This window comes from Leucopleurus acutus (assembly GCF_964270905.1).
Source record: "Leucopleurus acutus genome assembly, chromosome: 9".
Classification (NCBI taxonomy): domain Eukaryota; kingdom Metazoa; phylum Chordata; class Mammalia; order Artiodactyla; family Delphinidae; genus Leucopleurus; species Leucopleurus acutus.
This window is the reverse complement of record NC_139144.1, coordinates 101,249,558-101,264,890: the sequence shown is the minus strand read 5'-3', so window position 1 is coordinate 101,264,890 and position 15,333 is coordinate 101,249,558. Positions and strand designations below refer to the sequence as shown.

The 15,333-nt window shown below is 42.6% G+C and overlaps 1 protein-coding gene across 1 annotated transcript in view; it reads right to left on the bottom strand.

The window, feature by feature from the left end:
• Positions 1–15,333, bottom strand: part of CNTNAP2 (contactin associated protein 2) — a gene marked incomplete at both ends in the record, with an annotated part of 2,035,904 nt that overhangs the window by 207,734 nt on the left and 1,812,837 nt on the right. The window contains one exon of the mRNA XM_082846865.1: positions 425–661. Within this exon, the coding sequence (XP_082702991.1) occupies positions 425–661 (237 nt within the window). The remainder of the gene's footprint in view (positions 1–424; positions 662–15,333) is intronic.

Sequence of the window (15,333 nt, the reverse complement as noted above, 5' to 3'; positions counted from 1 at the left end):
GGGCATTAAGACCACTGGGCGGCACAGGTAGATTCACTGCAGTGATCTACAGGTCCAAGATAATGTGCTGACCCTCTGACTCCCCTGAGTGGGAGGGTCAGGCCCGAGTCCTCTTTCAGTGGCCGCTTACTTTGTCACTCACCAATAAGGCATGATACGGTTATTTGACTTGTAATGTTCCAGCCAGTGAAAAGTTTGCTGGAATTTGGGGGAAACTCTGCACCACACTCAAAGATTCTCTCATCTTAATGAACAACAAAGATTAGGGAGTGGTTTAGGAGACTTCCTACCTAAGGTGGGAGAAGAGTTCCAAATACCTTACCCTCAGAATGAAGTATGCCTGGGTACAGCTGAAAAACCATTCAATAGATGATCTGGACTTCAAAGATGTCTAAAAATGGCTTTGGAAACTGGCTTGACTTACCTTTGTTGCAAAATGTTCCATCGTAGGCTGTGCTGGAGCAATCGCAGGAATACCCATGGTATTTCTCTATGCATTTGCCTCCATTCTCACAGTTTGCCCCGTAGCTGGTGCAGTGGCCCGAGCACCCGGATTTGAACCCGGATGTGACCTTTGCTCTTTCTTCCAGGTCCAGTGTCACCCCATTCATCCTCAGGGAGCGGATGCAGCCCAGAAAGCCCTGCTGGCCCCCGGCACCACCTGGGAAGACAGAAGGCATGGAGCTCAGATAGAATAACCTCTGCTGTGGCTTCTGCTTCATTCATCATTCCTCGGACCACTGTGGTGGGAGATGAGACTGCCAAGTGCAGGGGGCATGCTCACTGTCAAGTTGGTCCTGCCTAATAGAAGAGCTTGCAGCTTTCTTCCCTTAGGCTATAATGCTGATTAAAAGAGACTGTCTTCTGCAAAGCAATACATTTGCTACAGTACTAAAATGTTTGGAGACACACACAGATTACGTAAGCTGTTTTGGAAGTTTAATCTGGTTTCCTATAGAAAAGAAGTGTACAGAACTCTCTAAGTTCTTTGGTTTTTAATCTCATGGCATTCAGTTCCATAGCATTATCTATTGGAAGAGATATAAAAAGGCAGAGGGACATGAATATATTAGCATAGTTAACAAGTCAATTAGCCAGACGAAGTAGATCCATTTGGAATGTAATTGTAAGTCCTGGTTCTTGTCTCAAGAAATGCTTTGCTTTGAAATTCATGTTAAGGGTTCCCAGGGCTTCTTGTCTGGGGTGGTTGGAAATTGGAATTGAGAATTTTACATGTAAGTCAGCTATACCACATTTATTACCAGGTCAGTTCAGATTTTATTGCTTTTGTCTAAATGCCATTGCAAGACACATAACACACAGAACAAATTCACTGTAATTTTCTCAATACGTTATGGAGTTAGAGGTTCATGAGCATGAGAATATTAAAATATTCCTAATAAATTTCACAGAACGGTTCATTGGAGAATTATATCACAGGTGGATTGTATCTATAATAACCTTAGCTATGATTTTTTTAAGCAGCTGGTACGAAAGGAGGAACTCAAGTTTATAAATATGCCTGTATTTTAGACTAACAGCTTTTCTAGAAATTAAATAAAATGATAGTAGTTAAAATTATTCAAAGAAATCTGATGGGGATTTAGAAAAAAGATATGGTTAATAAAGTGAAAGTTACTGTTTATTGAGGGCTATGTAGTAGGTACTCTACTAAGCATCTTACATATGATATTCACCTGATTCTCACAACAACCTGGCGAGGTAGGCATTGTTACCTTAACCCCATTGTACAGATAAGGAAACTGAGGCTTAGAGAAATTAAGTCGTGTACTCAAGGCCTCATAGCTCCCAAGTGCCAAAGCGGTGTCAGATCTGTCTTATTCTCGAGCCTGTGGTCTTAAACTCTGTTCTGTGTTGATTGTCTAATGCAGAAGAACTTCAGGGTCTGGGGCGCCACAGACGTGCATGTTTCTGACGTGAAGATCTGAATGTCTTTAAAAATGGCATGGTCAATAGGACTGGCAGACTCTGGGCGAGGCTGCACACTGGAGGTTGATTCTGATCACTTTCTCCAGTGTCTTGAGAAGAAGTGTGCCATCTAGCGACTCATCAGACAGGGCTGGTGGATCAAAGGCTTTAGCTGCAGAGACGGATTAGCCTTTGCTTATGCCTGTGAATCCTTAGCCGTGAAATAGCAAATGACTTGCACTATTATCTTTATGAACCCAAGCCTTGCGGTTCTCTCATTGGGCAGTGCATAGATTTGAGTGATGATCCTCCAGGGATTGTTATTTTTTAATAAAATGTTTAAATAGAAGAGGATTAATTGAAGGGATCCCAATGCCCCTTTTGATTAATGGTATGGGAGAGTAGACGGCAAAAGAAATGATTAGAAACAACCACTTTGAAGGATTTCCCATTTTGCAATCTGCTCACCAGCACCGCTGCACCTCTGGGCCAAGGGGAATTTGGCCCTTTGCTATGATCTGGAAGAATTTCAATCCAGTAGTCACTCTTTGTGTGTCGAAATTTCAATTTGGCGTCTATCGTTTTAGCAGCTATGGCTTTTATTCTTGCAATAAGGCTTTCCAAAGGGCCTTTTCGTTCAATAAATGCCTAGCCATTTAAATTTTCATCACTAGTCAATTAAGACAATTATATCCTATCAAAATATGCTGACATTTTTAAATCGTTGTTTTTAGATGTGTGCCTCTCCTTTCCCCTGGTTGCAAATGTAATAGTTTTTCATTGTGGAAACCATAAACACACTGATAAGCAAAATGAAAAAGAGAATCTGTAATGCTACTCAGATAGAACGACTTTCACTTTTAGCAAATAGCCTTTTCTACTTTTATCTATGAACATACATATGTATAGAAAGTAAAAAAAAAGTGGGGTATATGCATTGTTTTGAAATTTGCTTTTTTCACTTAATATATCATAAAACATTTTCCCAGCAATAAATATTCAACTAGAACATCTTGCTTAACATCTGCATAGCAGCCCACCCTGTGATGCACTGTGACTTACTTTGTCATTCCACTACCATTGGACTTTTTAAAGTTTTTTAATTTAATTTTACTTTTTTACTAAGTAAATTAAAAAATTTTTTTATTTAACATCTTTATTGCAGTATAATTGCTTTACAATGTTGTGTTAGTTTCTGCTGTATAACGAAGTGAATCAGCTATATGTATACATATATCCCCATAGCCCTTCCCTCTTGCGTCTCCCTCCCATCCTCCCTATCCCATACCACTGGACTTTGAAGCTTATTCCAATTCCCATTTTATATGATACTATAATAAATATCCTTGTAAAAACCTTGACATACTTGTCCAGTTTTTCCTTAGAATTAATTCTTAGAAGTGTAATTGCCAGGTACAAGGGCATAAACATTTTAAAGTCCTTTGCAATATAATTTCCTCTCAGAAGACTTTATCAATTTGTATCTCAGCAATAGGGTACAAGATTCCTGCCTTCTCCACACCAATTCTAATACCAGGCAGGACACTTTTGAATTTATAGGCTAGAGGGGGAAAAAAAAAAGAGTTCATTCTTTTAATTTGCATTGCTTCGGATACTGTGGGTTGAATAATTTTTATGTTTTCCTCACTCTTGGTTTTTGTTTCTTCATGACCTTTGCTTTTTTGGGAGAAACAGAATATATATTTCTTACTGATTGGTAGCAATATTTGGGTCTTTAATTTTTTGTTATAAATTCAGCAACTAGATCCTTCCAGTTTGTGTTTGTTAACTGGTATGTAATGTTTATGTAGTCACATGCATCTACCTTATTTTTATGATTTCTGCCTTTGATATTAGGCTTATAAATACCTTCTCTAATCCAAAATAATATAATTATTCAACTATATTTTCTTCTAGAACTTTTATGATTTTACCTCGTTTAACATTTCATTCTTTAATCTATCTGGAATGTATTTTAATTTGGAAATAATTGACATTTAAGGGTGTCAGCAATGGTTGAGAGTCTGAGGAGATTTTTTTAAAAAGACTCTTTAAGTAAATGTTAATATGACCAAAAAAATGGAGATTTAGAAAGCATCAATTGGCAGAGAAAGTACATCTAGATTAGGTCATATTTTAATTACATCACTTAGGTAAACATTTAGATATATGTATATATGTTTCATTATGTACATACACAGGCTTCATTCAGGAAGGGGATTTAGGGGCAGGTGTTTCTGTCTCCCTGCCTCTCTGATTCTTTCTGGTCTTGTTCTTTCTGAGCTTCTACACCTGCCAGTCTTTCTTCCTGCCTTTGTGTTTGTATATCTTTCCCTATCAGGACTATTGACTGTTTTTGTTAGTTCTGTGGCTTTCATCAAATCGTTTCATCTTTCTCAGCATCAGTTTTTCTTACACATAAAAGGAGGCTGAACTAGAAGTCTCTGGTCCTTCCAGTTCTAAATTACTCTGGTCCATGAGGTACAATCTCTCCCTCTGGGCTTATATGTCCCCCTCTCCCCATTTCAGCAAATTACTGTCAATTTCTGCTAAATTTCTTCTTGCTTCCTTTTTCCTCTTTGTACTGCTGCCTGACCATTTTTTTCCTCCTCCTTCCCTTAACTGAACATAACGTATGACTACAGTCTAATTTATATTTGTTGCCTTCATTAAATAAACTTTTATACTCCTTCTTCTTAATTTACAAAGAAGGTAAGTGGAATGCCATTTGTCTCTATATAAAGGAAAACTAAATAACTTACACTCTTTTTTAAACATGGTCCCTGATTTATTAAATGGGTCAGTGAGCTGGAAAGTACTTTTACTGATCTAGTCAATATGAAGAAAAATCTTTTGTCCTGAAAATGGCCATTATATATTATGCAAAGGATGTTAATGTACTAGAACCAGTGATAATTATTTGAGTTCAAGTTATGTGCTCTATAGAAATCTTTCCTGGTGACAAATGTCATAAGTTTAAATTGTAGGTCTGCGAGCAAAAAGGCTACTTAACCTTTGTTAATTAGAAAATCAACACATTGTCACTGGAGAGAGCCCCCTGCCATGCAAGAGCCTCACACACATTAGTTAGACCTGTGATAATTACCCAAGGTGAGACGTGGGTTTAATTTGTAAATCACTTTTCATGTGAAATGCTATTCAAGTATTGCAATTAGAGATTAATTATGAAAATGTTGTAACTATCCATAATGAATAATACAGCCATCAAAAGCACAGAAGATTGGGGCAAAATAATCAGGTATTAAATTAAACAAACAGGGCGGAAATAACGATCAGGAGGAATTCTAAAAAGCACTGTCCTCAAACTAGGAGCTTAGCTGTTTTCTAAGGAGCTAATTTGGGCTCCAGGGCACCTGTGCCCAGAGAGACCAGCCATTCATTCGCCATAGAGAGGAATCGCACCAAAGCTCCCACACGAGGAATCTAATTTATCCATTCAATAAGTATTTATTTCACAGCAACTATAGCTAGCCTCGTCTAGATGTTTAGAAGGCACTAGGAAGCAAAACACACAAAAGTCTTTGCGCTTGCAGAGCTTATCTTCTTGCCGAGGGAGAGGAAAATTTAACAATAAACTCAGTAAGTAAGTTAAATATATCGCCTGTTAGAAGTCAGTCTGGGTTAAGTGGGAGTGGGGTGGGGGAGATTCCCATTGTATATAGAGCCCTTAAGACAGACCCCACTGAGAAACTGACAGAAAGAGTATCCGGGTGCACAGCCCTGGGAAGACAAAGAGGTAAGGGAGGCACTGCCCTACGGGTGAGGGCAGGGGGTGAGACGGGGAGCTGCTCTGAGATGCTAAGAGAAGCAAAGGCGCCAGGTCACGTGTGTAAGGCACTGGGAAAGGCATTCCTAAGAAGGTGGAGGAGACATACTTCTCGCTCTCAGGTTAATACAAATGTAATCACACATAGCCACACTGTGGTTCAAGGTAGAATCTGACATAGGAGAGGCGGGAAACAGGTGTGGAGAGCAGGAACTGTGGTCACAAAACTCGACTTTTGGGTGTTGGCTCTGCTGCTCACTGCTTGATCTTCCCAGCTCCTCTTTGGGCCTCAATCTCATGTATGAAACTGGCATAAAAATATGCACCTTGCAGGGTCATATTCATAACAAGTGACAATACCCCCCTCTGTACTAATGCTCAGTTAATGGGAGCCGTTTATTATTATTACCATTATTCAGTATAACAAAATTCTACAGAAGCACAGAGTTGGAAATTAAATATGGCTAAGATGAGTATACACGAATCTGATACCAGAGGTATCATGAGTGTTATGAAATGCACTGTGTCACCCCAAAGTTCATGCGTTGAAGCGCCAATCCCCAATGTGACTATATTTGGAGATAGTACCTTTACAGAGGTACTTAAGATTAAATGAGGTCACAGGGGTGGGTCCCTAATATGCGCGTGTCCTTTGAAAGGAGAGGAAGAGATGCCAGGGACGCACGCACACAGAAAAACAGCCGTGTGAGAAGGCACAGGTCCGTAAGCCGAGGAGAGAGGCCTCGGGAGAAACCAACCCTGCCAGCACCTTGATCTTGGTCTTCCAGCCACTGGAATTGTAAGCAATAGATCTTTGTTGTTTAAACTACCCAGTCTGTGGTATTTTGTCAGGGCAGCTTGAGCAGACTAATACAGTGAGTAAAGGGTTAACTTTAAGCTTGGGCTGGTCCAGGCCTGCCTGAGAGAATGACCTGGGAGTCCTCCTTCTAACTGCACTGCTTCCGTGGCAGGTTCAGGATCGCGATGGCCGTTTTCCTTCGCTTGTCTGCCGTGGGGGACCGCACCTGGATTGCGAGAGCGGTAAGCTGGCATACAGTGCTCCACACATGACTGGCTGGCACGAAAGACTGACAGGAAATACAGCTGTGATTTCTGTGTCCAGGTGACCCACCTAGACCCCGTCTCTTCTCCATGGCAGTCAGACCTGGCCCGTGTAAGTCAGGGGGCCAAAGCAGCGACGTGCTTGGACAGGCTGGGCCCCCATCGGCAGCTTGGCCGACGCTGCACCCACTGTGTCTCCTGTTTTACATGTTACCATTGTCTCTTAGGTCTTTACTGTCAACCTGAACATGGAAAACACCCAGTAGTGTCAGTACAGGTGTGTAAAGTAAAAACCCAGTTATCTGGTTAAGCTGAGGACCTCAGAATGGCCCAGATTCTTTCGTAGTGGAGAGAGTTCAAGGATGTGGCTTACGTTATCCAGTGCAGAGCTGCGTGACTGACAAGTACTGGCCAGGGATGCCTCTGTCAGCTGGATATTGGAGGGCATATATGAAAAAGTTTATCCATACTCAGAGAGTGGGGCTTTGGAGGATTGTTTTCTCAGATAATGCTCATGAGTTCTCATTCGTAACATCATTCAATAGGATGGATTTTTTTAAAGTTCATTATCACGGCATGAATTTCTTATATCCTCTGAGTAGAGGACATGCAGAATATGTGGATCCAAAGTATTTAAACTAGAAGAAAACTTCAAAATAGAGATGGAGAAAATAACTGGGTTTCTGATAGCAGAAAGCACTCATATGTGTCTGAATGTGAATTGCTCCGTGATGGGGATGGTGCTGGGAGGTCTCAGTTCATTCCAGAGGCTACGGTGGGAGGGTAAGCATGACACAATATTAGCTATTTCAAAAGCTAATATTAACTGATTGCTAGCTGTTCCAGGTACTGTTTCAAAATTTACATTTTTAACTCTCAGAGAGAAACCCCCATTTTACAGGTAAGGAAACTGAGACCAAGAGAGTTGACTCGCCCAGTGTTACATGGGTCGTAAGAGGCCATAATTCACCCCCCAGGCTTTCTGGCTGTTAAGCCTGCACTCTTGCCATGCCGTAGCTGCATCCTGACTTTTGGGCTTGCATCGTAGGAGCCTCTTCTCTGACTCTGCTGTGCTGAGGTACGGAACATGCTGACAGAATGATTACCATCTGAGATGAGTCATTCACCACTTGGCACAGTGCCGTCCCAAGATGGCTGAAGCTGAAGGGGGAATGCCATGCTTACAGTTCAGTCAGGAATGTGAACATATGGACACCCAAACTGGTCTCTAGGCCGCAAACAGGAGACGCTTCTTTGATGCTGTCCTTGAAGTTGCATTTTTTCTTGGTGCAAAAGCTTAATACTGCATCTCTAAAACCAGAGCAGTGATGAGCCTTGGCCCCTAGATGGTGGGAGGTTGGTTATCTCCCCACACTTGGTCTGACAGCGCTATTTCAGAGGACTGCCACTCTGCAATGGGTCTTACGGTTCCAAGTCCCTCACAGAAGTGGCGGCTGACAGAGAGCACAGTGGTAAACCTCCAGATCCCAGCCAGGTCCAAGTTTTAAATTATTAATCGTTACTTCGGGAAACTTCAATGCAAAGCCACATTTCAAATACATCAGCTTACAAGGCTGCCTAAATATTTCTCTTATAAATACTTGTATGTTACTGCTCGTACGATGCATCCTGCCGGAGAGTTCTGCTCATCTTTGGAGCAAAATTACCATCTGCTTTCTGCTGATCTTAACATATCCCATGTTCTTTCTCCTTCTCTCTCTCTCTCTCTCTCTCTCTCACACACACACACACACACACACACACACACACACACACAAGCACTCATGCACATGCATGCATGCACAGACCAGGAACCTGACCAGTTGATCCACCTGTCTCCGTCCCTGTCCCTGTCTCTGTCTCTCTGTCTTTATTATTTGCCTTTAAAAGCCTTTATTTTTTAAACAACTGTATCCACTCCCTTTTCATCCACGGCCAAGAATCAGAGCTGTGACCTCGCTCTCTTATTCTCAGACTCGGAACAAGCGTTTAAAGCTTTCAGTCCCGGGTCAAGGCCAGATCTATGGGTCTGGGAGGGATCAGCGCAGCTCTGCTCACCAACCTCCCAGGCGGCAGGAGCTTCCCAAGACAGGAGGGTGGAAGAAGAAGAGGTGAGGGTTGGGATGGAGAGGGAGGGGAGCCAGAGGCTGAGGACACAACCGTGGGAGGTGCTCAGGTCAGGGTTGCAAGGAGGGCATGCTTACGAGTGTTAAGTGATACCGGAGGCCAAGCAAAAGGAGAAAACGGGAAAAGCCTACTCGATTTGGTTATTTTTGAGACAGCCCTGTCAATGTGGTAATGAGATGCTTCTTAGCGAGGGAACGGGTAGTGAGAGTACGGATTCAGGAGGTGAAGATCCAGCACTGGTTTAAGAATCAGCTACAGCAGATGGGGAGAGAGGGAGGCCTTCTGAAGCACGCAGCACACGTACTACTGCTGTAAAACAAATTTGGTATTTTAAGTGTTCTGATAAATGTATTGGTTTCTTTTGTAATTCTGTATCTTTTATTCATAGAAAACATTACTCTGAGAAGAGAGACATAGACTTTACCAAAGTGGCCCCCAAAAGGTTAGAACTGCTGCATTATAATGAAGTTAAGCAATATTAAAGGAAAAGAAGGACATGTTCAGGAGTAAGAGTGTAACTTACATCTAACGTCTCAGCAGGAACACTGCCTGTAAAAGACAATGGACTAATGTCCTCACAGTGTTGATTAAAATAGGGAACCAATAAAGGTATTCGCAGGCATGTGAGGTCTAGGAAGGACTCACCTACGAAGTTTTAGAAAAAATTGCTCTTGAGTAAAAACGAAAATAAATCCAAGAGTAGATAAGATGTGGGAAAGAAGAGTAAGTGAAAAGAAAAACAGCAAATATTAATGTTTTCTCATAAGCAGTTAAAATAAGTATATTCATAAGATTCTGCAACTAAAACCACAGATGATGTCAACACGGCAAGCAGTGAGGTGGGAAAGGAGGTCAGAGGGTTCTTGGTCTCTTATTCAGGAGAACAGAGATATCGATTTGTTTTTGTGGATGACAGAGAAAAAAGCATAAGTATGAGTCTTAAGAAGTTAGGCATAGCTGCCAGAGGAATGCAAGTAGAATGTAAAACTTTTAAATCAGTAGAATAATATCCAGTTTAACCAACGGAAAGTAGGCTGAGGGGTGGGTGAGCAAACAGAGAACAAAGTGAATTGGAGATGCAGGGTACGATGGCAGAAGACACACCCTGATGTGACAGCAGTCACAACAGATGAAAAAGACAGAGATTCCCAAATTAAATTTTTAAAAGATTCAGCATTATACTATCGAAGACACACATTTAAATAAAAGGATTCCAACACCTGCATAAAAACACCAGGCGAATATTAACAACAAGAAGAACTGCATAGTAGTTTTAAGAGCAGAAATAAAATTGTGTGATGAAAAACATCAGAAGGAATAAAGATGGAAATTACATACTTGTATAAGGAACAATAAATCAAGAAGATTATGAACACATCTAACTAACAAAATAGCCTCAGGGAATACAGAGCTACCAGTGACAGAACTATTGACAGAAATAGATAATCAACCAGTAAAGTTTGAGGTTTACACTCAGAATCTGATCAGACAAACAGTACTTAGAGAAATTAAGTATGCACATACCCTATGACTCAGTAGAAATTAAGTATGCATATATTCTATGACTCCCGCACACACACAGACACATGTGAGTGCACATGAGAAAACCTCATACAGGTAATAGGGGGATAGGCACAAATATATTTGACGAATAGTCATCTGTGGTAGCAAAGAGTTTGGGGAAACTTAGGTATGCATCACTAGGGGATGGAATAAATAAAGCATGGATATACCCATAATGGAACACTATACACATGGTATTCACAGAGCTACACAAATACATCTTAAAACATAAGGGGCTTCCCTGGTTGGCGCAATGGTTGAGAGTCCGCCTGCCGATGCAGGGGACACGGGTTCATGCCCCGGTCCGGGAAGATCCCACATGCTGCAGAGTGGTTGGGCCCATGAGCCATGGCCACTGAGCCTGCGCGTCCGGAGCCTGTGGTCCGCAACGGGAGAGGCCACAACAGTGAGAGGCCCGTGTACCGCAAAACAAAAAAAACCAAAAAAAACCCCCATAAGGCTGGGGGCTTCCCTGGTGGCACAGTGGTTGAGAATCTGCCTGCCAATGCAGAGGACACGGGTTCGATCCCTGGTCCGGGAAGATCCCACATGCCGCAGAGCAACTAAGCCCGTGTGCCACAACTACTGAGCCCGTGCTCTAGAGCCCATGAGCCACAACTACTGAGCCCACGTGTCACAACTACTGAAGCCGGCGCACCTAGGGCCGTGCTCCGCAACAAGAGAAGCCACCGCAATGAGAAGCCTGTGCTCCGCAACGAAGAGTAGACCCCGCTCGCTGCAAATAGAGGAAGCCCGCGCACAGCAGGAAGACTCAACACAGCCAAAATAAATAAATAAAATAAATGAATTAAAAAAAAACAACATAAGACTGAGTGAAAGAGAAAGAAACAGAATGAGATTTGTAGTACAATACCACTTATATAAATAATGACACTGGAAAGGCAATACTATGAATCTTCCATAACATGCACATATTTTGAATATGCAGAGGGTGGGGCTAGAAGGTTATACATAAAACACAGTTGAGTGGGTGCCAGTGACAGGGAGAGCAGAATTGGGAATGGTGAAAAAGATGTGAAATAATAGAGTGAAATTAAAACGAATGGGGAACACTGCCAGTTTGTGACAACAGGACCACGATATGAAGAGTGTGAGTCCCACAGAATCCCACACCAGCGGACCTTGAGAACGATGCAGATGAAAGAAAAGAGGATAAAACGCAGCATCTGGCAGGAAACAACTCTGTTTAAGCCAGTAACAGTGGATGGCTTTTCTCTCACTTTCTTAGTGTATCACAGGAGGGACTGCAGGGCTGTGAGTACTGGTTCCTTCCTCAATATTGTGTCACTGATACTAATTTTATTACAATCTTTTTCTGTGTGACAGTTGCCATTTATTATCATGAAGCTTAGTCCAGTCCTTACTGAAAGAATAAAAAGTCCATATGAGAAATTATTTGATGTCTTTTTTTTTTTTTTTTTTTTTTTGTGCGGTACGCGGGCCTCTCACTGTTGTGGCCTCTCCCATTGCGGAGCACAGGCTCCGGACGCGCAGGCTCAGCAGCCATGGCTCACGGGCTCAGCCGCTCCACGGCATGTGGGATCTTCCCGGACCGGGGCACGAACCCTCGTCCCCTGCATCAGCAGGCGGACTCTCAACCACTGCGCCACCAGGGAAACCCTGATAAGTCTATTTTTGAAACTATTTTTCCATACTGGTTTCAAAATTGGTGCCTTTACATTAAAATGTCTTCTCTGGATTGGCCCACGCCAACTGTCATGAGAAAACTGGAATAAAAGACCTCAGAATCCCTGAAGCTTTTATTCTTGTGGCACATGAGCTGTTTTTCCACAGAAGGTGAACAATAGGTTTGGCTCTTTTCTTAGGTTCAAAATCTGTCTCTCAGTGGTAAAGCATATCTCTCTGTAAGTTTCTAAACATGTAATCTCTGCGTTAGAAAATACGCTCAGCACCTAAGGAAATAGGTAGTGAACAGACTACCTTTTGGAGGTTCAAAGGAAGTTAGAAGTACATTGTTAGTTTGATTATGTTGGGAGTGTATGTTAGAAGTACATTGTTAGTTTGATTATGTTGGGAGTGTATGTTGTGTCTATCATAACTTACTTCATATGTTAAAACTCTGATTGTACAATAGACAGCTGGGATTGCAAAAGATAATTCGTTCTGACCTCTAAAAGGTAAAGGGCAGGAAAGCATATGGTGACACTTAGTGGAGAAGGACCATCCTTCACCTGTGAGGTTGGCAGGGAAGGGATAGTTCTACTGAGAAGAGAGTCTGTGCCTCATATGTGGCTTCACGGCAGAGCCTCGTGAAAGGCGGTTGTGCTAAGAAAAGAATAAATGTGCTAGCAATCCTTGAGGTGAACGGCTGTGAAGGAGTAGCATTCCATGGAGAAGCTTCTGTATTTTACTTGCATTTTTGCTTTGTAGATAGTTTACTGATGTCATCTAGTGATTTTTTAAGACTAGATTTCATCTAGCACGTCTTTTTACTTGATTATTTTATGGCAGTGGTTCCTAATTATGACATCACTCCCTAGCTCTGTTTAGGAGAGAACCAGGAGACCAGTTACAAGGGTCGGGCCAGAAACTCTTTGCATTAGGGTCCCAGCTAGCATCTCAGCCACTGGCAAACAGGCAAGACCTCCATTTGAGAGAGGGAGACTGAAAACTATATTTAGGGCCTAGAATGATCTGAGATGCTATGTTTCATCATATGAATTTCTCTGGGACTCTTTTTTTAGGCTTCAGTCATGCTTGATTTCAGTCTTGGTATCTAATGAAAAAAATATTTCCAAAGATGGTAATATGACTGTTAACTCAGAGAAGTAACAGAAATATATAATTCACTTATTCATTCATCCTATTGCTCACTCAGCAAATCCACTGGGCAACTACTGCAGCGATATTCTAAATCTCTCCTGTCATGTAGCTTATCTTCTAGGGGAAGGGCACAAAGATAAATGAAAACATCAGAAGTTCTAAGGAGAATGTAAGATAGTAAATGACTGGCTACCTTAGACTGAGTGGTCGGCGAAGGCCTCTCTGAGGAGGTACAGAGCTGAGAGTGAATGAGAGGAGCCAACCTTTAAGACACGGGAGCATCCTAGGTGTCCACCAACAGATGAACTGATACAGAAGATGTGGTGCATATACACACAATGGAATATTACTCAGGCATAAAAAAGAATGAAATCCTGCCATTTGCAACAATGTGGGTACACCTAGTGAGTATTATGCGTGGTGAAATAAGTCAGAGAAAGGCCAAATACTGTATGTTATCACGTATATGTGGAATCTAAAAAATAAAACAAATGAATGCATACAACAATACAGAAACAGACTCACAGATACAGAGAGCAAACCAGTAGTTACCAGCAGGGAGAGGGAAAGAGGGGAGGGGCAAGATAGGGGTAGGGGATTGAAAGACACAAACTACTATAAGTATAAAATACATAAGCAACAAGGATATATTGTACAGCACAGGGAAATATTACCATTATTTTGTAATAACTTTAAATGGAGTATAATTTATAAAAATATTGAATCACTACACTATACACTTGAAACTAATGTAATGTTGTAAATCAACTATACCTCAATTAAAAAAAAGTAGGAGCCAATTTTGTTGATGGCTGGGGAGGAGTTTCAGGCAGAGGGAACAGCCAGTGTAAATGCTCTAAAGCAGGAACAGGCTTGGTGTGTTCAAGAAACATACCAAGATTGGAGACCAGTCAGGAGACCAGTTACAACAGTCCAATCAGGAAACAACCATGGCTTCGACTAGAGTGGGACCTGTGGCAGGAGACAGCAGTGGGTGTGTTTGGGGCACAGCCGGAGGCAGTCACAGGACTCACTAATGATGGGCAGTGATGAGGGAAAGAGGAAATCAAGGCTAACGCCAGAGTTTGGGTTCAAGCAGAAATGGGTGCACGATGATGTCATTTTCTGAGACGGGAAGGCTGGCAGAAGAGCAGGCTTGGGGCAGGCAGCAGGAGCTCTCCTTGCCATGCTTACTCTGAGATGCCCATCAGACAGCCACGTGGATACGCCAAGTAGACAGCTGTGTACGTGGATGCAGAGTTCCCGGAAAAGCGAGGCCTGGAGATTTTGATTTCAGAGTCACTGGTGCATAAACAGTATAGGGAGCCGTTGGACTGGATGAGATCACCCAGGGAAACGCATGGCTGGAGAAGAGGGGAAGGCTCTGTGTCTGATGCTCCAACATTTAGTGGTCACGGAGAGGAAGAGAACTCACAGGAGAGACTCCAGTCATGGCCAGTGAGGTGAGGGAAAGCGGGCAAGCACACGCCATGGAATCCAAGAGAAGAGAGTGTTTCAAGAAGGAGGGCACGTGGGCTGCTACTGAGAGCACGGAGAGAAGCCAGAGGGTCGCGCTCTAGACACAGCTCTAGAGAGTTCTGTGTTGACTTTGACAACCTTTGTAAAGGGTTTACCAAATGAGCTAAAAAGAAAAACAGCTTATCTCTGTACCAGAGAAACTCTTAAGTAAGGCGTCTCGTTTGTTCCCTGACACCAGTACTTCTGCATAAAATTCTCTTGTTAATCTAAGCCCTTTGTGTTCGTGTCAGACAGTGAGGGCCTGCCTGCCTTGAAATTTGCCAGCGTGACTGGTGATCCACAGAACGCCTGCTGGGGCTGACTCAGGGCCGGCCTGAGCTCATCGTCTCCTACTACAGGCTCCACAACGGAGAGCAGCGCTGCACGGGGCGTGGCTGCCATCTGGGGGTGCAAGACTTTGTGGGGATGGATTCTCCTCTGCATTGTGGGCAGCTCTGCCTGTGGCTGGAGCTGAAGGTAGTGCTCCAAAGCCATCACACTTTTCCAAATACCTGGTGGGTCACAGTAGCCCCCCAGATGAG